Source organism: Rhinoraja longicauda, chromosome 18, assembly GCF_053455715.1.
Source record: "Rhinoraja longicauda isolate Sanriku21f chromosome 18, sRhiLon1.1, whole genome shotgun sequence".
NCBI classification, from domain to species: Eukaryota; Metazoa; Chordata; class Chondrichthyes; order Rajiformes; family Arhynchobatidae; genus Rhinoraja; species Rhinoraja longicauda.
Genome location: NC_135970.1, coordinates 17,408,694 through 17,430,088, shown reverse-complemented (window position 1 = coordinate 17,430,088; position 21,395 = coordinate 17,408,694). Strand labels below are relative to the sequence as shown.

At 43.9% G+C, this 21,395-nt stretch overlaps 1 protein-coding gene across 1 annotated transcript in view; it reads left to right on the top strand.

Moving 5' to 3' along the window:
* The window catches only part of cd81a (CD81 molecule a), a 53,573-nt gene that overhangs the window by 19,044 nt on the left and 13,134 nt on the right, over positions 1–21,395 (top strand). The window contains exon 3 of the mRNA XM_078415178.1: positions 20,932–21,029. Coding sequence (XP_078271304.1) covers positions 20,932–21,029 — 98 coding nt within the window. The remainder of the gene's footprint in view (positions 1–20,931; positions 21,030–21,395) is intronic.

Here is a 21,395-nt window from a genome sequence, read left to right as displayed (position 1 = left end):
AACGTATTATCTTCTTCCCTCCTTTTCTCCTGCGGTCGGGGCAGTTGAACCATCCGCAGTCGGGTGATTGAAGCTCCCGCATCGAGGCAATCAAAGCACCCGCGATTGGGGCGGTCGAAGCACCTGTGGTTGGAGCTCCCGAAGTCGATCCCAACCAAGGGACCGCGAGCTCCACGATGTTGAGTCCATAGGCTCCTGCGGTTGGAGCTCCCGAAGTCGCAATCTAACAAAGGGACCGCCAGCTCCACGATGTTAGGCCGCAGTGCGGACAGAAATACGATACGGAAAAAGTTGCATCTCCATCGAGGAAAGAGATTAAAAAGGTTTCTCCCACTCCCCATATATAATACAAAACTAAAGATACACTAAAACATACATTTGACAACAGACTAAAAACAACAAAAGAAGAAAAGGACAAGACAGACCGTTGGTGAGGAAACAGGGCTTCCCCTATTCCATTATAGATGAAGCTCTCACTAGGGCCTCCTCCATATCCCACAGCTCCACTCTTGCTCCCCTTCCCTCCCCCCCATTCGTAACAAGGACAGAGTCCCCCTTGTCCTCACCTTCCACCCCATCAGCCAGTGTATCCAACAAATTATCCTCCAACACTTCCATCACCTCCAACGGGATCCCACTGCTGGCCACATCTTCCCATCTCCTCTGCTTTCTGCAGAGACCGTTCCCTCCGTAACTCCCTGGTCCACTCGTCCCTTCCTACCCAAACCACGCCTTCCCCAGGCACTTTCCCCAGCAACCGCAAGAGATGCAACACCTGTCCCTTTACCTCTCCCCTCGACTCCATCCAAGGACCCAAACAGTCCTTCCAGGTGAGGCAGAGGTTCACCTGCACCTCCTCCAACCTCATCTATTGTATCCGCTGTTCCAGATGTCAACTTCTCTACATCGGCGAGACCAAACGCAGGCTCGACGATCGTTTCGTTCAACACCTTTGCTCAGTCCACCTTAACCAACCTGATCTCCCGGTGGCTCATCACTTCAACTCCCCCTCCCACTCCCAGTCTGACACGGTGCCTCCTCCAGTGTCAGAGTGAGGCCCACTGCAAATTGGAGGAACAGCACCTCATATTTCGCTTGGGCAGCTTATAGCCCAGCGGTATGAACATTGACTTCTCTAACTTTAGATAGCTCCTCTGTCCCTCCCTTCCCAGTTCTCCCACTGTCTTCCTGTCTCCACCTATATTCTTTCTTTCCCCCCCCCCCCCCCCCAACATCAGTCTGAAGAAGGGTCTCGACCCGAAACGTCACACATTCCTTCTCTCCAGATGTGCTGCCTGACCTGCTGAGTTACTCCAGCATTTTGTGATACCTTCTTATTGAATTAGATTCAGAAAGGGATTGATCTCATGTTTCTCCCTTGGTAAAATTGTATGGCACCAGAAGACATAGTTCCAGAATAAAGCATCAGTTATTTTGGTCAGATAGAAGTTTTAACCGGGATAGAAAATTGCAAGCCGTAGAATCATCAACGAAGCATGCATTTGAGCACAGTTTATGGGGTAAGACCATAAGGGAGTTACAGAATATGGAGAAACAGTGGAAAGGGGTAAGATTAGGTGTGTTATCTGATTAGGTGTGTTGTCTCGCACAGGTTCGAGGGGCTAATTGGTTGTATCCTACTCTAATTTAATTTGAAGATAGACACAAAGTGCTGGAGTAACTCAGCGGGTCAGGCAGCATCTCTGGGGGGGAAAAGGAAAGGGTGACCGCTTCAGAATAGACGCTACAGATTTCCTCTCTGGTAAAGCAAGGAAATGCAATAAGCTTCTCCAGTGAGAATGCAGGAGGTCAAAAGAAGGTGAATCTAAGTATTTTAAGTAAACTATTGGAGCAATCTTGTTTGAAACACAATCCTCTTGAATGATTGACCAATTGTTTTTCCTAGTAAGTACTTAGCTGCACACAGCTAGTCTTTTTGTGACAGTTTTAACAAGCCCTCAGAAACTTAATTTTTTTTCTCTCTACTGAATGGTTGCATTATCCCCAGGGACATCCCTCTTAATGAAGCAAATATCTTTTTGTTTCAGTGCCTGGAACTGAGGTTCTGTTTGTTTTACTTTGGGGTGTATTAGTGAGAGGCAGCTTAGCCAGTTAGACCCTCCAGTTTTCTGCATATTTACCAAAAGAACTTGGCAACAGCCTTGATTCTGTCTTGTTGCTGAGCGTTGGCACATACTTTCCATTCCTGTGGGGCTGTCAGTGTTTTTCACGCAGTTGGAGTTTGAGGGGGAGGGAGTAGAAGAGCCCGTGAGACATACTAACCGAACTGTTCAAAATCTTTCCCCTGCAGCCAGTTTTTGGGAGAGACACTGGCATCCGTCCTTAATGCTGTATGGAATTAAAGGCTATTGGGCTGTGGAAGAACAGTGAAGAAGCCTTTAATTTGAATAACTGCAAGTGAGCAGCTAAATAGAATGTGTTCATGAGTGAATTTTTATTTTAAATTGTTCATCCCAAAGATTAAGATTCACTCTTGTCTCTTTTGACCTTCCTTTTCTCCATTGTCTATTTTGTGGACTGACCTGTTTGTTTTCCCAATCCTGTCTTGCACATTTCTGATTTATTGTCTCATAATCGAGCCTTTAGACTTTAGGGATACAGCGTAGATACAGGACCTTTGCCCCACCGAGTCCAAGCCGACCAGCGATCACCCTGTACACAAGCACTATCTTACACACTGGGGACAATTTTACCAAAGCCAAATTACCCACAAACCTATGTCTACGGAGTGTGGGAGGAAACCGGAACATCTAGAGAAAACCCACTCGGTCACAGGGAGAACACACAAACTTCATGCAGAGAGCACCCGTATTCATGATTGAACTCTAGGGTCTCTGGCGCTGTAAGTCAGCAACTCTACCGCTGTGCCACTCTGCCACCTATACACTGGGAAGAGGTTGCCCTGGGAAGAGTTGTCTCTTGCTGCCTGGTAAAGATGCCAGCCATCATGTACCTATATACTAATCCTGTTTACCAGCAGTGGGTCTGTAGTGTTCTGTGCCTTGAGGATTTTTTTGTCTTGTCACTTAAATGTGCTGAGAGAACCTGATTGCACTCCACACTTGAGCAGTGTGTTCCAGATTCCATCCATCCTCAATGTGAAAATGTACTACCTGCCAGTCCCCTCCAGACCTCTTGCCCTTTATCATAAACCTTTTGCCTTCTACTTTATATATCACCACTGTGCATTTTCCATCCCTGTCCCTCATAATTGTGTAAACCACTATCATGCCATCTCCGGCCTCCTCTACTCGATGAGAAAGAAACCCACCTTATCCACTCTCTCCTTGTAACTGGAATGGTTCATCCCAGGCAACAAAGTGGTGAATCTCCTCTGCATTGTTTCCTTTTGTATTCACATGCTTAATGGTCTTGTTAAATTTTGAAATACGGAAAAGAATAGGGAACGTTGGGTCATGAAATGGTAACACTTTCTTTCTGCAAAGGTGCTGTCGAACCTGCTGTTTTTATTTTTGATTCTGTTCCTTTCTCTGGCCACTGTCATGCTGACCTAGACAGTTGGTTACTGGGGTTATCTATCATCCCAACTGGAGTTGCTTGCTCATTTTCTTTCTCCAACCAGAAAACCCTGGTGATTTGCCTCTTATTTCAACTTGCAAGTGAAATTCCCATTTTTGTCTGTCACCTCCTTGCCCTGACCATTCGGGCACTCCTGGTCAGTGGACTAAGGCTGATGATGTCTTGTCTTACATTGTCATCATTGTCGCATCCTTGTTGATTTAAACAAAACTGCTATTAAGTTTAAAGATGCTGCATAGAAACAAGCCTTCGGTCCACGGAATTTGTGCTGATCATTAATCACACATTTACACTGGTTCTATGTTGGTCATCTTTCTCATCCACTCCTACACGTTGGAGGCAATATTTGAGGCCAATCAACCTGAAAAACCCGCACCTCTTTGCAATGTGGGAGGAAACTTCTTCTCGTACACGAGTCCTTATGGGTTTTAATGTCTCTTGATTTTTATTTCCAATTGCTAATATGATATCAACCACCTTGACTTCTCCACTCCCCTCTCACTGGCAAACACGTCATTCCCAAAGCAAAGAAATTTGTCTGATTCCTTATGACATTTAGAAACATAGAAAATAGGTGCAGGAGGAGGCCATTTGGCCCTTGGAGCCAGCACCACCGTTCATTGTTATCATGGCTACAATCAGTAACCTGTGCCTGCCTTCTCCCCGTATCCCTTGATTCCACTAGCCCCTAGAGCTCTATCTAACTCTTTTAAATTCATCCAGCGAATTAGCCTCCACTGCCTTCTGTGGCAGAGAATTCCACAAATTCACAACTCTCTGGGCGAAAAAGTTTTTTCACACCTCAGTTTTGAATGGCCTTTCTTCCACAACCAGTGTGTTGATCTGGTTGTTTGTAGTGATGTGCTAGGTGCAATGTAACCTACTAGAAGTGAAGAGTTCTGTGCCTTGAGGGCTTGATTAAAGCTCCAGATAATATCTTAGTGAACAGGTCAATATTATAACAACTTGTGTGGCTTGGACATTTAAGCATTAGTGCTGTTCTGGTCACAGGATGTCGGTTGCTACAGATGTGCAGTGTTGTGCTGGAGAAGTCTCCTGGGATTGGCCAACTGTTGCACATGTGAATCCAGGCAAACTATTTGTCTACATTAATGGTGGAATTGAGATATAAATTGCAGGTGTATTTACTGATGGGAAAGCTCACGGACCCTTCTCCACAATTTCTTTAGTGTTCCGGTGTTAAACACGGCTAGGTAAGGCACTTGTGTGACAGAGATCAGAACAGTATAGAAGAATAGACTCCAGCCCACAATTACTGTTTTGACCATGATGCCAATCTAACCTAATCCCATCTGCCTGCACAAGGATCATCCCTGTCCATTCCCTATCTGTTTTGATCCCTGAGGTGTTTAGGTAAACCTCAAACAGCTTGCTTGATAACAATTTCCTTTACATGATATGTGGTTCCTTGTTTCCTTAATGAAACCCTTAATGTACTTTAGTTAACCAAGTTGCCTAATCTTACCATTGTGACCTTTTTCTTGCAACCTGGTGTCGCCATGGCAATTGTCTGGCATGATCTTGTATATGCTGTGCAAACAGCTGAGTAATTCTCTTCCCCTGCTTGACTGAGTTAGTTGAACAGGAATGTTGGCTGGGATGCTTTTCCATTCAACTTTTCCATTCATTATTTTTGGCTGGCCAGCTGCCTTGCCCTTGTTTTATGAAATTTCCAGCCAGCCCCCCATTTGGGATTTCTCTGGCCACAGAATGCTTGTTCCTTTTCTTTCAGCCATATTAACTTGAGAAGCTGGGTGGGTAGACATTTTGAGTTTTAGAACTTTTGTCTCTCCAACTGATGTCGTGCAATGCTGTGAATAAACAGGGAAAATGCAGAAATGCCCCGCAGGACGGGTTGCGTCTGTGAAAAGGGAATCGGAATTGACGTCGAGTTGAAGACTCTGCCTTGGAGCTGGAACTTTTAATTTAGACTTTAGGGAGACAGCGCGGAAAAGGGTCCTTCGGCCCATCGAGTTCCCGTTGACCAGTGAGCACCCCTTACACGATCACTATCCAACACAATAGGGGCAATTTACAATTTTTTTTTTTACTGAAGCCAATTGACCTACAAACCTGTACGTCTTTGAAGTGTGGGAGGAACTCAAAACCCATGGGGTCACAGGGAGCATGTACAAACTCCATACAGGCAGCACCCGTAGTCAGGATCAAACCTGGGTCTCTGGCACTGTAAGGCAGCAACTCTACCGCTGTGCCACTGTGCCGCCCCTAATGTTTCCAGGTTCATTTATTGATTCTTACAGAAACTACAAGCCTGCTGATTCAGTGTCTGTAATTTTCCACTAAGATCTACAGCAACCTGAGGTGCAGCCATGTAGTGCCAAGCAGGCTTGCAGATTCCCCGATATGTTCACTGCTCTTGGAATTGTCAGATATGCCAGTATAACATCAGTATTCTTTCCCTACCCATTTCACCCCCCCCAGCCCAGACACAGGAAATATGTGTCTCTTCTTGTGGCACTTCCTTGCCTTCCTGACGAAAACTCCCTTTATAAGATGAGTGATCCTGGGCAGAATTGGCTGACGTAAAAGGAATGAGAGGTGTGGGTTATAAATACAATTACATTGGGTATATAGTTCAGAAACCTAACCAATCCATGCCCCAATTTATGTTCTGCTAAAGCCTGTACTTTATTTCCTTGTTTTCCCACTCTTCCTTTGTATCCATAGCATTACCTTCAACTCCATGATAGTGAATCTTGCCGCGATTTGGTTAAAGACGTTTGTTTGAATTCCCTGTTGGGTGTCTTGAATATTTTATATTGATGGCTTCAAGTTCTTCCCTCAATGCACACTTTCTCTGCATCCACTGTCACAATACGCTTAAATTTAGACATCTCTTACTTTAAAATGAACTTTGAAATTAAGTTTGATTAGGTCGTTGAAGTTGCCCGGTTTGCTTTCGGTTCTAGATTGTGTAAACTACATCATTATATGTTCTGTGTCGACCATCGCACCATCCTGCTACCTGCTTTGCTGTGCCTTTTTACACTGGAGATTGCAGTCCAAAATAGCATTCAGTTTTTTGAACATGCAACCAGATTAACAGCCTAAATCTTGATGCACTGGAGATCTTGATCATTACAAAACAAATTGGCGGTAGTTGGATTTGGAGGGCCAAAGGGGTAATGAAATTTGAGGCAGTTCATATGGATTAGAGAGTATTACCTATAAGGAGAGGATGAACAAACTTGGATTGCTTTGTCTGGAAAGTTGGAGGTTGATGGGAGACCAGATAGAAGTATATATAATTGAGACACACATATAGGGTAGACAGAGCCTTTTCCCCAGGAATACAGACTAGATGGCATGGCTTTACGGTGAGAGGGGTAAAATTTAAAAGAGATGCTGTTACAAGGAACAGGTTCAAGGACTTGACTAGTACAACAGAAAAAGGCTCGTTCGTCTGTTTAGTTGCAAATCAGTTTTATTGGCAAGAGAAGACAAAAGCGATACTGGTCTCAGTATGCGTGGTGTCCAGTTTTACAGCAGCACACCTCTCTCTCTCTCTCTCTCTGCCTCCTTCCGCAGCGCTGATCACGACTCAGCCCGTTGCTGAACCCCTCTCGTACATGAACACATCAGATTTATTGGCAAGAGAGACAGCAGCACAGCACACCTCTTTCGCTCTCTCCATCTCTCTCTCTGCCTCCATCTGAGGCGCTGATCGTGAATCAGCCCGTCGGTGAACCTCTCTCATACATGAACTTGAACTAACTTCTGGCTCACTGGCACCTGCCAAAAGAGTACAATATTGTGCTGAATTGAAAGATGTTGTTTCCTTATTTGCATTAGAATAATTCAGGCAACTGAACCATATTATCAACAAGAGAGCAGTACTGAACAATCTACTTCATTGGAGACCCTCAGACTATCATTAATCGGACTTTACTGGACTTTATCTTGCACTAAATGTTATTCCCTTTATCATGTACCTGTACATTGTGGATGGCTTGATTGTAATCATGTAGTCTTTCCACTGATTGGTTAGCACTCAACAAAAGATTTTCACTGTACCTCGGTACACGTGACAATAAGCTAAACTCAACTAATAATGGTGGTGAAACATAAAGTGAGAATTTAAATCATGAACGACCAGAAGCTCCAGTGGCCACTGGAGTTGTTCAACAAAGTGTTCAAATAATCTATGTTTGGTTGGAAAACATGGTGTACCAGAACGGCAAGCTGCATCAGAAGGAGGTGGTGGGAAGGTTAAAACAATAAAGCAATTGGGATTCTGGGATTTTTGAATAGAGGCACAGAATACAAAGCAAGGAAGTTTTATATGAAGAAAAAAATCATGCATTTCCAGCTGGAGTGTGGAACTGCAGTTTGGACAGTTTATTTTCAGAGAGGCTTTGGCAAGAGTGCAGATGAATTTTATTTGGGCTCCAAATAATACTGATTATACTTGTGTGGATGGAATAGTAAAGCTCTAATGAGTATTTAATTGTCATATGCACTGCGAACGGCTGTGTTTAAGAATGGAGGCTAATGGGCGATTTGATGGATGAAATCATCCATTGAGTAAATAATGACCTTTTCAGCGGCCTATTGAAAAGAGGGCACAAGCTGACTGAATTAAAGAGCAGAAATGATATGGGATTGGTTTTACGCAAAGCCTAGGAAGGATTTGGAGAGCACTGTCTGCATGGGTGTGGTGAACTTAAATTCAATGTGAGATTGAATATTTTGGTGGAAGCCAAGTGCAGAAAAATGAATGGAACTAACTAGTTTTAAAGAGACCGTATATTTATGTCATTTGAACAATTGAAAAATAAATATCATATATCAAATAATTCTCTTTTCTGTTACTTTCAATTAAGAGCCTATTTAAAAGATAAACTGGGTCAAACAATGTTATTGCCGAAATCTAAGGGAATTGAAAACCTAATTCAAAAAGGACAAATTAAAAAATTTACTTCTATTATATATAATCTAATTTTAAAAAAGGCCCCTAAACAAGGAATTCATATATCAAGGCGAAAATGGGAAACGGATTTGAATATTAATATTGATGGAACAAATTGGTCAAAACTATGCCTTGACAGTATGAAAAATACAATAAATGATCGGTTTAGACTAGTACAATATAACTTTCTGCATCAATTATATATCACACCACAAAAATTAAAGAGAATAAATTCAAGTTTATCTGACCAATGTTTTCGGTGCAATCAAGAAATTGGTACTTTTTTTCATTCTACTTGGTCCTGTTCAAAAATACAACCTTTTTGGACAAACTTGAGAAGTTTTCTAGAACAGATTATCGGAATACAACTTCCATACAACCCAAGATTTTTGTTATTGGGTGATGTTGAAGGAATAAGACCACAACTTAAAATGAATAAATATCAGAAAGAATTTATAAAAATTGCATTAGCAGTAGCCAAAAAAACTATCGCAGTTACTTGGAAATCAGATTCCTATTTAAGTATGGACCTTTGGAATAATGAAATTTCTAACTATCCCACTTGAAAAAATTACTTATAATTTAAGGAACAAATATGATACTTTTTTAAATATCTGGCGTCCTTATTTACAAAAGATGGGCCTATATATATAGAAGAATTGTTCATATCCTCAATGGTCCTTTTGGGAGAGATGTACATATATATATACAGTTTATTTTGTTTGGAATTCCATGGGGCGTGTGCAGGACCCCCAACACCCAGGCAATCTTTAATCTTTCTTTCTTTTCTTCTTTTTTCTTATTTGGGGTTAGTATAAGGGGGGGTGGGAGGAAGGGTGGGAGGGCTTGTTTTTCTAAAAAGTTCTGTAAAAATAAAAATAAATTAAAACATTTTTTTTTTTTTTTTTTAAAAGACTGCACAGTCTGAATGAATACCCTTTTTGCTGCACTATGTAAATCGCTCTTACTGAAATGTGTGCAACTTGGATGTTGCAAGTGGAGGTAGCCGTGGGGGGGGGGGCGTGAGGAGTAGTTGTGTTTCCTGTGTTTGTGTTGAAAGACACTCGCGGAAGGTTGGAGCAAGATGACGTGGAAGGAAGGGTCCATTCTGAATACTAAAGGAAGATGCCCTTGCAACAGGAAGATGCAGATGATGATCTTTCAAATGTGCAGTGTTGAGGACCAGGAAATGCCTATTGTGCTCAGAGTGAAGGATGGGGTTGGGGTGAGGGGGGTGGGAAGTGGATATATGACCCAGTCTGAAGAAGGATTCTGACCTGACGCATCACCTATTTTTCTCTCTGCGAGGGGTCAAGTAGTTGGGATGGGAAGATTGAATTGTTTATCATCTATTGTTTGTCCACATCAGGGTTTTCTATCAACACAAGTGACGACACTGATGAATTCACTGTCAAAATTAGCCTGGACAAATTAGCCTTTGCCCGTCACGAAATTTTTTAGTGAGGCTGTACCCAGGCATTCCAGTTAATTCTCAGTGAGCTGATATAGTCCCAGCCCAACCTGATGCAACTCCACTCTGAGGAGATCTGTATACAACTAGTCAGCCAGAGAGGGCTACACTGTACATGTCCTTGAGTGGTGGCTGGTTCTCACCCATGCATACCCTGACATCCCGGATCGGGATGGGTTTCAGTAGCTGTCACGTGTAGAGCCCTCACCTGGAACTTGCCCAAGAGGATGTCAGTACTTTATGGTCTTGAGTTATTCTGAGTTTGGTGACAGAGTGGTGCTGCAGCTAGTGCAGGTAGGTTCTGGCTACTGGGTTAATTTTTGGCTTTAGTTACTCACTGGTGTAAGTGACTGGTGGAACGCCAAATATGTGGGAGAATGAATAGGTTACAGAGAAGTAGGTGATTGATGCGGTTTCTCTTGAGCTGGCATTGACTGGATGGGTTGAATATGCCATTGATAAATAATTTTTTGCTGCTTTCTGTGGCAATGAGGTAGATTTAGTGGAATGAGGACGATTGCGAGAAGTTTGGTGGCGAGACCTGGTGACGAAATGGAAACTTTTGTTCCATGTACATGTGAGATCTTCTTCTTGCGTTTGAGGCAGCAGAAGTTATGAAGCTGCTTCTGCTGTCTCTGTTTGTTGTCGTTCGCCTGACTGAGGTCAGTTGACAGGGCTCACCACGGGCAGGTCAACAACGTGAGCCCCATGTGAGATGTGGTGACTGGAGAGTGAATGATGTGTTGAAGTGAAAGGGTTGTTCTGCATTGGAACTGTTCAGCAATGTGGGCAGGTGATGTAAAGGGTGTCACACAGTGCATGCCTCAACGAAGAGACTGTCTTGGTCTTGTACCCTGAAGAAACGGAGTATCTGGTATGTTTCTGCAGAAGTGGGGTCCTGGTACCATTGAGTTCCATCAAGACCTTGTATATTGGAAATTGAATTGATGAGAACAGAAAGATGAGGGCAATGATTTCTGGTTTTCACAGCATTAGTTTTTATTTCCTATTACACTAGTTTCGCTTCAGTATGGCATTGTGATAATGATTAATGGTTTAGCAACCTGGGTGTGAGATTTTGTTCTGGTAATTTTAAGCCAGCGCCAGAAAAATGGAAGTGAAAGTTGCCACTTCATAAAAGTTCATATTAATTGTAAAGGGGAGGGTGGAAAACCCCTTGCTTTATTCTGACATTCCGTAATTCAATTCTGCATTTGTGTCTTCTGAGAAAGCTATTTTCGGGCGGGGGGGGGAGGAGACACAGCTAGCCCGCTGCCATCGTACAGACGTATCCTTGCTGTATTGTCACCCTGGCCTAAAATACATTCATAAGCGGGTTGTAGCATTCCCTGGTGCAGAATATTATGTGCAAGGAGACAAATGGTTGACTGAACAAATCCCACCATGTCAGGAAGTGCAGTACTTAATGCTAGTTTAAACATACTATTGAGTACTGGGACTCCAACTAAAAAAATAGGAAATCCAAATATATTACTGCTGATGGCTGAAGGATAACAGGAAAAGCATTCTTGAGGCTTGAGTGGAAGTAGTGAATGCTAAGGTAGCTGATGTGAACAGTTGGGGATTAGCAAACTTTAAAAATCAAACTTGGACTTTGACTAATACACTTCAAAGAGGCCTGCCTCTTTGTCTGATACGTCGAACAATCCCTGTTCCAGACGTACACTGACCCCAACCCTGAACTCTACCTCCACTACATTGACGACTGCATTGGTGCTATCTCTTGTTCCCATGCAGAACTCATTGACTTCATACATTTCACCACTAATTTCCATCCTGCTCTTAAATATACAGACCATCTCTGACATCTCCCTACCGTTTCTGGATCTCACCATCTCCATCACAGGAGACGGACTGGTGACCGACATCTACTACAAACCCACTGACTCCCACATCTGTCTTGACTACACTTCTTCCCACCCTGTCTCCTGCAAAAAGTCTATCCCCTACTCCCAATTCCTCTGTCTATGCCGCATTTTAGGTACGTGAAGAGGAAAAAAATAGTCAAGGCAAATGTGGGTCCCTTGAAGACAGAAGCAGGGGAATTTATTATGGGGAACAAAGAAATGGCAGACGAGTTAAACCGTTACTTTGGATCTGTCTTCACTGAGGAAGATACACACAATCTCCCAAATGTTCTAGGGGCTGGAGAACCTAGGGTGATGGAGGAACTGAAGGAAATCCACATTAGGCAGGAAATGGTTTTGGGTAGACTGATGGGACTGAAGGCTGATAAATCCCCAGGGCCTGATGGTCTGCATCCCAGAGTACTTAAGGAGGTGGCTCTAGAAATAGTGGAAGCATTGGAGATCATTTTTCAATGTTCTATAGATTCAGGATCAGTTCCTGTGGATTGGAGAATAGCAAATGTTATCCCACTTTTTAAGAAAGGAGGGAGAGAGAAAACGGGTAATTATAGACCAGTTAGTTTGACATCAGTGGTGGGGAAAATGCTGGAGTCAATTATAAAAGACGAAATTGCTGAGCATTTGGATAGCAGTAACGGGATCGTTCCGAGTCAGCATGGATTTACGAAGGGGAAATCATGCTTGACAAATCTACTGGAATTTTTTGAGGATGTAACTAGGAAAATTGACAAGGGAGAGTCAGTGGATGTGGTGTACCTCGACTTTCAGAAAGCCTTCGACAAGGTCCCACATAGGAGATTAGTGGGCAAAATTAGGGCACATGGTATTGGGGGTAGGGTACTGACATGGATAGAAAATTGGTTAACAGACAGAAAGCAAAGAGTGGGGATAAATGGGTCCCTTTCGGAATGGCAGGCAGTGACCAGTGGGGTACCGCAAGGTTCGGTGCTGGGACCCCAGCTATTTACGATATACATTAATGACTTAGACGAAGGGATTAAAAGTACCATTAGCAAATTTGCAGATGATACTAAGTTGGGGGGTAGTGTGAATTGTGAGGAAGATGCAATAAGGCTGCAGGGTGACCTGGACAGGTTGTGTGAGTGGGCGGATACATGGCAGATGCAGTTTAATGTAGATAAGTGTGAGGTTATTCACTTTGGAAGTAAGAATAGAAAGGCAGATTATTATCTGAATGGTGTCAAGTTAGGAGGAGGGGGAGTTCAACGAGATCTGGGTGTCCTAGTGCATCAGTCAATGAAAGGAAGCATGCAGGTTCAGCAGGCAGTGAAGAAAGCCAATGGAATGTTGGCCTTCGTAACAAGAGGAGTTGAGTATAGGAGCAAAGAGGTCCTTCTACAGTTGTACCGGGCCCTGGTGAGACCGCACCTGGAGTACTGTGTGCAGTTTTGGTCTCCAAATTTGAGGAAGGATATTCTTGCTATGGAGGGCGTGCAGCGTAGGTTCACTAGATTAATTCCCGGAATGGCGGGACTGTCGTATGTTGAAAGGCTGGAGCGATTGGGCTTGTATACACTGGAATTTAGAAGGATGAGGGGGGATCTTATTGAAACATATAAGATAATTAGGGGATTGGACACATTAGAGGCAGATAACATGTTCCCAATGTTGGGGGAGTCCAGAACAAGGGGCCACAGTTTGAGAATAAGGGGTAGGCCATTTAGAACGGAGATGAGGAAGAACTTTTTCAGTCAGAGGGTGGTGAAGGTGTGGAATTCTCTGCCTCAGAAGGCAGTGGAGGCCAGTTCGTTGGATGCTTTCAAGAGAGAGCTGGATAGAGCTCTTAAGGATAGCGGAGTGAGGGGGTATGGGGAGAAGGCAGGAACGGGGTACTGATTGATAGTGATCAGCCATGATCGCATTGAATGGCGGTGCTGGCTCGAAGGGCTGAATGGCCTACTCCTGCACCTATTGTCTATTGTCTATTGTCTATTGTCTATCTGTGCCCAGGATGAGGTGTTTCACACTAGGGCATCAGAGATGTCCTCATTCTTTAGGAAACGGGGCTTCCCCTCTTCCATTATAGATGAGGCTCTCACTGTGCTCACTGAGTATCTCCAGTGAGCAGAATCTAGATCTCTAAGTTGCCACTGAAATGGTTATGATGAGATACTGTAGTGTTTTTTTGAGATCTGAATTAATAGGGGTCAAAAATTATAATTAAACTCTCTATCCAATAAAGGCAAGATTGAAATTGGTAAGCACCTTTTCCACAAATAGAAATACAATTTTGAAACTTTCCCAAAAAACTATTGACAGCAGATCATTGCATTTGCCACGGTTGCAATCTATAATTATGATACACAAGGGTACCAGGGAAACAAATTAAAGGTGAGTAAATGGGATTGAATTATAGATCAGCTGTGAATTAATTGAATGGCAGAATTTCCTCAAAGGGCTAAACACCCTTCTGTCATGTTTGGAACAAAATAAAATTTGTTCCTAGTGATGTGGAGGTTTTGAGTTAAACTTGAATGTTCAGGGTTCAACAACAGTTCAACAGAGCTTTATTTGTCATTCGGTACCAAGGTACCGAACGAAACTAGTCAAGTCAAGTCAAGTCAATTTTATTTGTATAGCACATTTAAAAACAACCCACGTTGACCAAAGTGCTGTACATTTGATTAGGTTCCAATAGAAAAAAAAATGAAAACATACAGTAGCACGCAAACAGTTCACAGCGCCTCCTCAATGAGCCTCAAACGCTAGGGAGTAGAAATATGTTTTGAGCCTGGACTTAAAGGAGTCGATGGAGGGGGCAGTTCTGATCGGGAGAGGGATGCTGTTCCACAGTCTAGGAGCTGCAACCGCAAAAGCGCGGTCACCCCTGAGTTTAAGCCTAGACCGTGGGATAGTGAATAGCCCCAAGTCGGCCGATCTGAGGGACCTGGAGTTAGAGAGGGGGGTTAGAAGATTTTTGATGTAGGGGGGGGAGTGTCCATTTAGGGCTTTATACGTGAATAGGAGGAGCTTGAAGTTGATTCTGTACCGTACAGGGAGCCAGTGGAGAGAGGCCAGAATCGGGGTGATGTGGTCCCTTTTACGGGTACCCGTCAGGAGTCTCGCTGCGGCGTTTTGGACCAGTTGCAGGCGGGACAGGGAAGATTGGCTGATCCCAGTGTATAGGAAGTTGCAGTAGTCTAGGCGGGAGGAAATGAAAGCGTGAATGATTTTTTCTGTGTCGTCGAATTTGAGGAAAGGTTTGATTTTAGCTATGGTTCGAAGTTGGAAGAAGCTGGCTTTTACCACAGCGTTGACTTGCTTAGCATAGCAGTCACACACATAGCAGTCACACACAAAAAAGAACACAAGACATGACCCCAACACATAACGTCCAACACAGTGACTCCAAACACCCCCTCACTGTGATGGAGGCAACAAAACTTCCACTCTCTTCCCCACGCCCACGGACAGACAGCTCGTCCCCAACTGACCCGCACAGTCCCCGCAAGGGGATGGAAGTCCCCGCGGCCGAGTCGCACCGGGCGCTTGAGACGTCTCGCGGCCGAACCGGGCGGTGGAAGGCCCCGCGACCGAGCCGTGCGCAGCTAAGTCCCGCGGCCAAGCCGCACCGGGCGATGTTAAGTCCAGCGGCCGAGCCGCACCGGGCGATGGAAGGCCCCGCGGCCAAGCCGCACCGGGCGATGTTAAGTCCAGGGGCCGAGCCGCACCAGCGATGAAAAGTCCCGCGGCCAAGCCGCACCGGGCGATGTTAAGTCCAGCGGCCGAGCCGCACCAGCGATGAAAAGTCCCGCGGCCAAGCCGCACCGGGCGATGTTAGGTCCCGCGGCCCGGGCACTGTTAAGTCCAGCGGCCGAGCCGCACCAGCGATGTTAGGCCCCGCGGCCGAGCTGCACCGGGCGATGGAAGGCCCCGCGGCCAAGCCGCACCGGGCACTGTTGAGTCCAGCGGCCGAGCAGCGCCAGGCGATGTTAGGTCCCGCGGCCGAGCCGCACCGGGCGATGTTAAGTCCAGCGGCCGAGCCGCGCCGGGCGATGTTAGGCCCCGCGGCCGAGCCGCACCCCGAGCCGTGAGGAAGAGACCTAAAAGAGAAAGGTTTCCCCCACCCCCCCCCACCCACCCACACCACCACCCCACCCCCCCACACATACACAAAAAAAACCCATCCCAACACCGACACACAACAAAAAAAAAAGGAAAAAAGACGAACAGACTGCTAGCGAGCCGCAGCCGTTAGGCGCCGCCACTGCCGCTTCAAGGTATATAATAACATTTATATATATCTCCTGTTTGGATTTGAACATAGACTGTTACAGCATAAACATAAATTGAGATCAAAATACAAACTGATGCAGGAACTCGGCAGGTCTGGCAACATCTGAGGACCAGAGGGATGGTCAACATTTTGGGTCAGGGTCCTGAAATAGTCAGTGAAATTTGTTGTTAAAAGTAAACACTAAACATGCAGCAATGATTATATAGAGCGAGTGCAAAACAGCAGAATGGTGCAAGATTGTTATGTGAAAGAATTATTAAAGTCCATTAACGGAATAATCAAATGAGGTAGAATTAAGAGTAAGAGGATATGGCAACTCTTTCAAGAAAGGGGTGTGATTGGCTCAGATATCTGACAACACTGGGGAAGAATCATTTCTTAAGTATGTGCATTCAAGGAGCATATAAGGATGTCTGAGCATTCAAGCTCCAGTATCTTCTCCCAAAAAGTAGAAGAGAGAAAAGGGGTGACCAGAATGACGGACGCCCCTAACAATACTACCATCCTTCCTTGTACTGTGAAAATGAACTGAATGGAAGGAAGTGATGAGCCCATGATTGACTAGGCTGAGTTCACCACTCTGCAGGTTCAGGCCATCATGATCAGATGCCATATCAGGCTGAGATGTGTGGTCAGAATACTCTCGATAGCTCATCTGCCAAAGTTTGAGAGGATCCTGTTGGAGGTGTAAAATCTTCACAGATGTCGAAGAAAGTAAATATGCTGATGTGCTTGATCAATGCATCACTGTGAAGGGATTTATTTCACAAAATGCTGGAGTAACTCAGCAGGTCAGGCAGCATCTCAGGAGAGAAGGAATGGGTGACGTTCAGACTGTGAAGGGACCAGGTTTGGCTGCTGGTGACATGGATGCCTAGCAACTTGAAGCTGTCTGCCATCTTTCTATGTTTTGTTTATCTGCTTCTGACTTATGATGTTGTGTTTTTGTAATATTTTTTATTGTTTTGTTTCACTGCTATTTTAGCTAGTTAGGGTAATGCTTTAAGTATTAACGGTGGGCACAATAAGCTTTGGCTTCTGCCTACACCTTTTTTCAGTCAGAGAATATCATGTGTGATTATATTGTTTTATTTTTGATATAATGATTTTGTACTATTTAACTTTCACAATTGTATAGTCAATCTGTTGTATGGTATTGACCGGAAAAATAAATAAATAAAATAAAATCTCTACAGAAGATCTGTTGATGAGGACAGGGTATGTTCACCTCGCTTTCATCTGCCAACAACCAACTCTTTCCTCTAATTGACGTTGGGAGCTGGGTTGTTGTGTGACACCGTGACACTAGGTTTTCAAACTTTTTATTTCCTGTAAAAATAGGCACAAAGTGCTGGAGTAACTCAGTGAGTCAGGCAGCATATTTGGAGAAAAATGATGGGTGACATTTCAGGTTGGGACCCTTCTTCAGTCTAATGAAGAGACCTGACCCAATACATCACCCATCCCTTTTCTCCAGAGATGCTGCCTGACTTGCTGAGTAACTCCAGCACTGTCTACCTTTGGTAACCACCAGTATCTGCAGTTCTTTGTATCTCCATTTTCTCTTTCCTGTATTTTGTCTCATCATTATTGTAGATCTAGCCGAACAACTGATATCATCAGACTTAAAGATTGAGTTGATGTTATACTTGGTCACGTAGTCATGAGAATACATGGAGTAGATCAAGGGATTGAGTACATAACCCTGAAGGATACTAGTGTTGAGGGTCAGCATGGAGGAAATGTCATGACCAATTCCAACTAACTTGAGGTCTGTTGGTCAGGAGGTCCAGATGCCAGTTGCAGATAGAGGCCCCAAACACAAAGTCCTGAAGTTTAGGGATGAGGTTATTCAGTATTATGCTGTTGAAGGCTGAGCTGTAGTCAATAATATGTAAAATATTACAGGTTGTGTATGTTGCATTGTGTAATGGAGTATAATTGCACAAATGACAATTTCCGTGGTCACCTTTGGGTGATTGTGGACTGTATTCTTAAGAGGCAATTGTGTTTGATTGCTGCAGGGAGGTTATATGGAAACATTTTCTTTTCCAAAGACCTATTTTTCCCCAAGATAATTTTTTTCTGCTTGTCAATTTCTAAAGTAAATTTTAGATGGTTCTCTAGTTCCTGATTGAAATTGCATTTTACCATTTTGGCCCATGTAATACGAATAGTTTTCCTTAATTCATCAATCATGTGTCCAATTTACATTATGAAAACCTGCATTATAGCAGAACTGCTTGTAATGTATTTTGAGTTGGTGTTACATCTGGATACAAAGGGCTTGTAGAGGACTGTCATCAACAAAACAGATGCATATTGTATTTTGATCAATGGCACTATTTGGTTCAGTGACAGTTCCCTCTTCTCCCACTTAGTGATGTCTCCAAAAGGCAGTGGGTGTTTTATTTTGCATTTCTCGGAACAACACAAGGTTGTTTGGTCCAAGATAGACACAAAATGCTGGAATAACTCAGCGGGACAGGCAGTATCTCAGGAGAGAAGGAATGTTTGGTCCGTACTGGTTCTCGTTCCCACCTTTCATTTCCCTGTCCTGCTGCAACTTATCTCCTGCACATGCCTAAGATTTTCCTCTTTGATTCCTTATGAGAATAAGTAGTTATTTACAGCGGCTAATTAACCTTGCAGCAAATCCTTGGAGCATGGGGAGGAAACTGGAGCATAAGAGGAAACCTCCACTGTCATAGGGAATAACTGCTGCCTATAATCAGTGGGTCATAAGGTCAAGTTCCAGGATGGGAGATGGAGCGCTACATTGCTGAAGATAATGTCTATGAGTTGGGACTTTTAAGAACCCAAGTCCCTGTCTGACATTTCCATTGGATCAGGTGAACGGTGAAGCTCTTACTGGTGCAAAGCATTATCTAAACACATTATAAAAATATATGAAATAGATATCCATTGGTTGTGATAAACAATTTGTCATTGGACATTCATTACAGAAAATGCTTTAGATAGACACAAGATGCTGGAGTAACTCATCGGGTCAGGCAGCATCTCTGGAGAAAATGAATAGGTGATGTTTCGGGTTGGGACCCTTCTTCAGACTGATTGTGGGGGGGGGGGGGAGACTGGAAATAAGAAAAGACGGACACAAAATGCTTTAATCTTTTTAGTGTACCTAACTGAGGAGCTATAGATTTCATTTTGGGAGCTCCATTATTAACAAACTCGACCAGAAGGTTGGAATACATAGAAAGCTCGCTTATGATGTTGGAGGAAGTGAAGGAATAGTCAGTGTTGTTGCATAAATTGATTGTGTTGACGTAGTTTGAGTATGGCATCCCAATACAGGGGCATGCATCAAAATGGATGCATCTTTTAATCTCATCAGAAGCATGATTTGATTCAGTGACTGGTCCCTTATTGTGACACCTGCAAATGCAATGTGTGCTTTACAGCCAGTGCCTTGCTGCTGCTGCTGCTGCTGCTGCAGTGGGTTACAAGTTAATTGTTGCTGAGCTGTAGCTTCATGTCTGACGAAATCAGTAGATTTGCACCCACTAGAAGTGCCAATATCAATTGTTATTTTGTGTCTGTTAGCTTTCACATTTGATGCAGGAACAGATTTTGGTAATCAGTTAAATTCTGATTGTTCTGAAGTTCAATACCATTTTCTCTCTTAATAATTAAAGAACATCATCTCTTTCTTTCTCCACAGTTGCTCTCTGATCTCCTGAGTATTTCTAGTACTTGCATTTCCTCACGTTTTGGTCCATATCTCTTGATAATTCTTAATTAATTAAAAGCAGTGAAAAAGCGAGTGATCATTGTCGTTTGGGGAACAGTTCTGGGCTTCCCTTTAATCCCTTCCGAGCTACCTTTTGAAGGGAATATGGGCCAAGAGTGAAAGTTTCTTTTTGGATACTTTCTAGTCGGAGATTTGCAGTACAGAAATGGGCCCTCCAGCTCTACAAGTCCACCCAAATTAATACAATTTCATTCTACCATCTATGCACAATGGGAATAATTTACAGCAGCCAATTAACCTACCAGTCTGCAGGTCTTTAGGATGTGGGATGAAGCACCCAGGGAAAGGTTCACACTCAACAAGGACAGCATTGGGATTGACCCTGGTGGCGAGAGGCAGCAACTCTATCAGCAGCGTCACTGGTAATCTCTGTGGCAGTTGGACACATAATATATTTTCTAGTTTCTGTGGCATCTGTGCTGTTGCTGGGGGGAAAGCCAACACACAACGGAATCTTATAAGAAGGAATTGCAGACACTGGTTTATACCGAAGATAGACACAAAATGCTGGAGTAACTGAGTGGGTCAAGCAGCATCTCTGGAGAAAATGAATAGGTGATGTTTCGGGTTGTGAAATCTGTTAATTGTCTCCCTGCCCCCTCCCATCATGTGCAACAACTGTACTTTTGAAGTGAATGGTACTTGCTCCTTGGGAGTGGGCAACAGGTCACCTGTGGAGGGATTACCAAGAAGCTAAATCCCTGCCCTCAACTGGACCTCCTCCAGCAGAGGGCCTGGGCAGCAGTGAAGGAACAGCAACCTGGATAGTAACCCAGCAGTGTTTGGGCCAAAGGAAGCTCCTTACTGCCACCATCTGGCATCTAAACAAATATTTGCACCTTGTATTAAAATCAGCTTTCTCCCAAAACATATGTACAGAGAAATGTCTATCAGATATTATGTAGAACAGAGCTGCATTTACCGTTTTCTTCTGGATAATATCTTGTATGTTTGCCATGTGAAGCCTTGCGGGAGCACAGCTTTTCATGTTAATCGTGTTAACCGCTGTTCTTTCTCTCCTCCCAGGGGTGTACATACTGATTGGCGTTGGAGCTGTGATGATGATCGTCGGCTTTCTGGGTTGCTATGGCGCCATCCAGGAATCTCAGTGCATGCTGGGAACGGTAAGTCCGTTCTCCTTTCTGATCAATCTGAAGGGTCCTGACCTGAAACGTCACCTATCCATGTTCTCGATAGATGTTGCCTGACCTCCTGAGTTACTCCAGCACTTTGTTTTTGTAAACCATCATCTGCAGTTCCTTAGCGGGCCAGGCAACATCTCTGGAGAAAAGGCATAGGCAATGTTTTGGGTCGGGGCCCTTTTTCAGACCCCTTCAGTCAAAATGCTGAGTTATCATATCATCATATCATATCATATATATACAGCCGGAAACAGGCCTTTTCGGCCCTCCAAGTCCGTGCCGCCCAGTGATCCCCGTACATTAACACTATCCTACACCCACTAGGGACAATTTTTTTTTTTTTACATT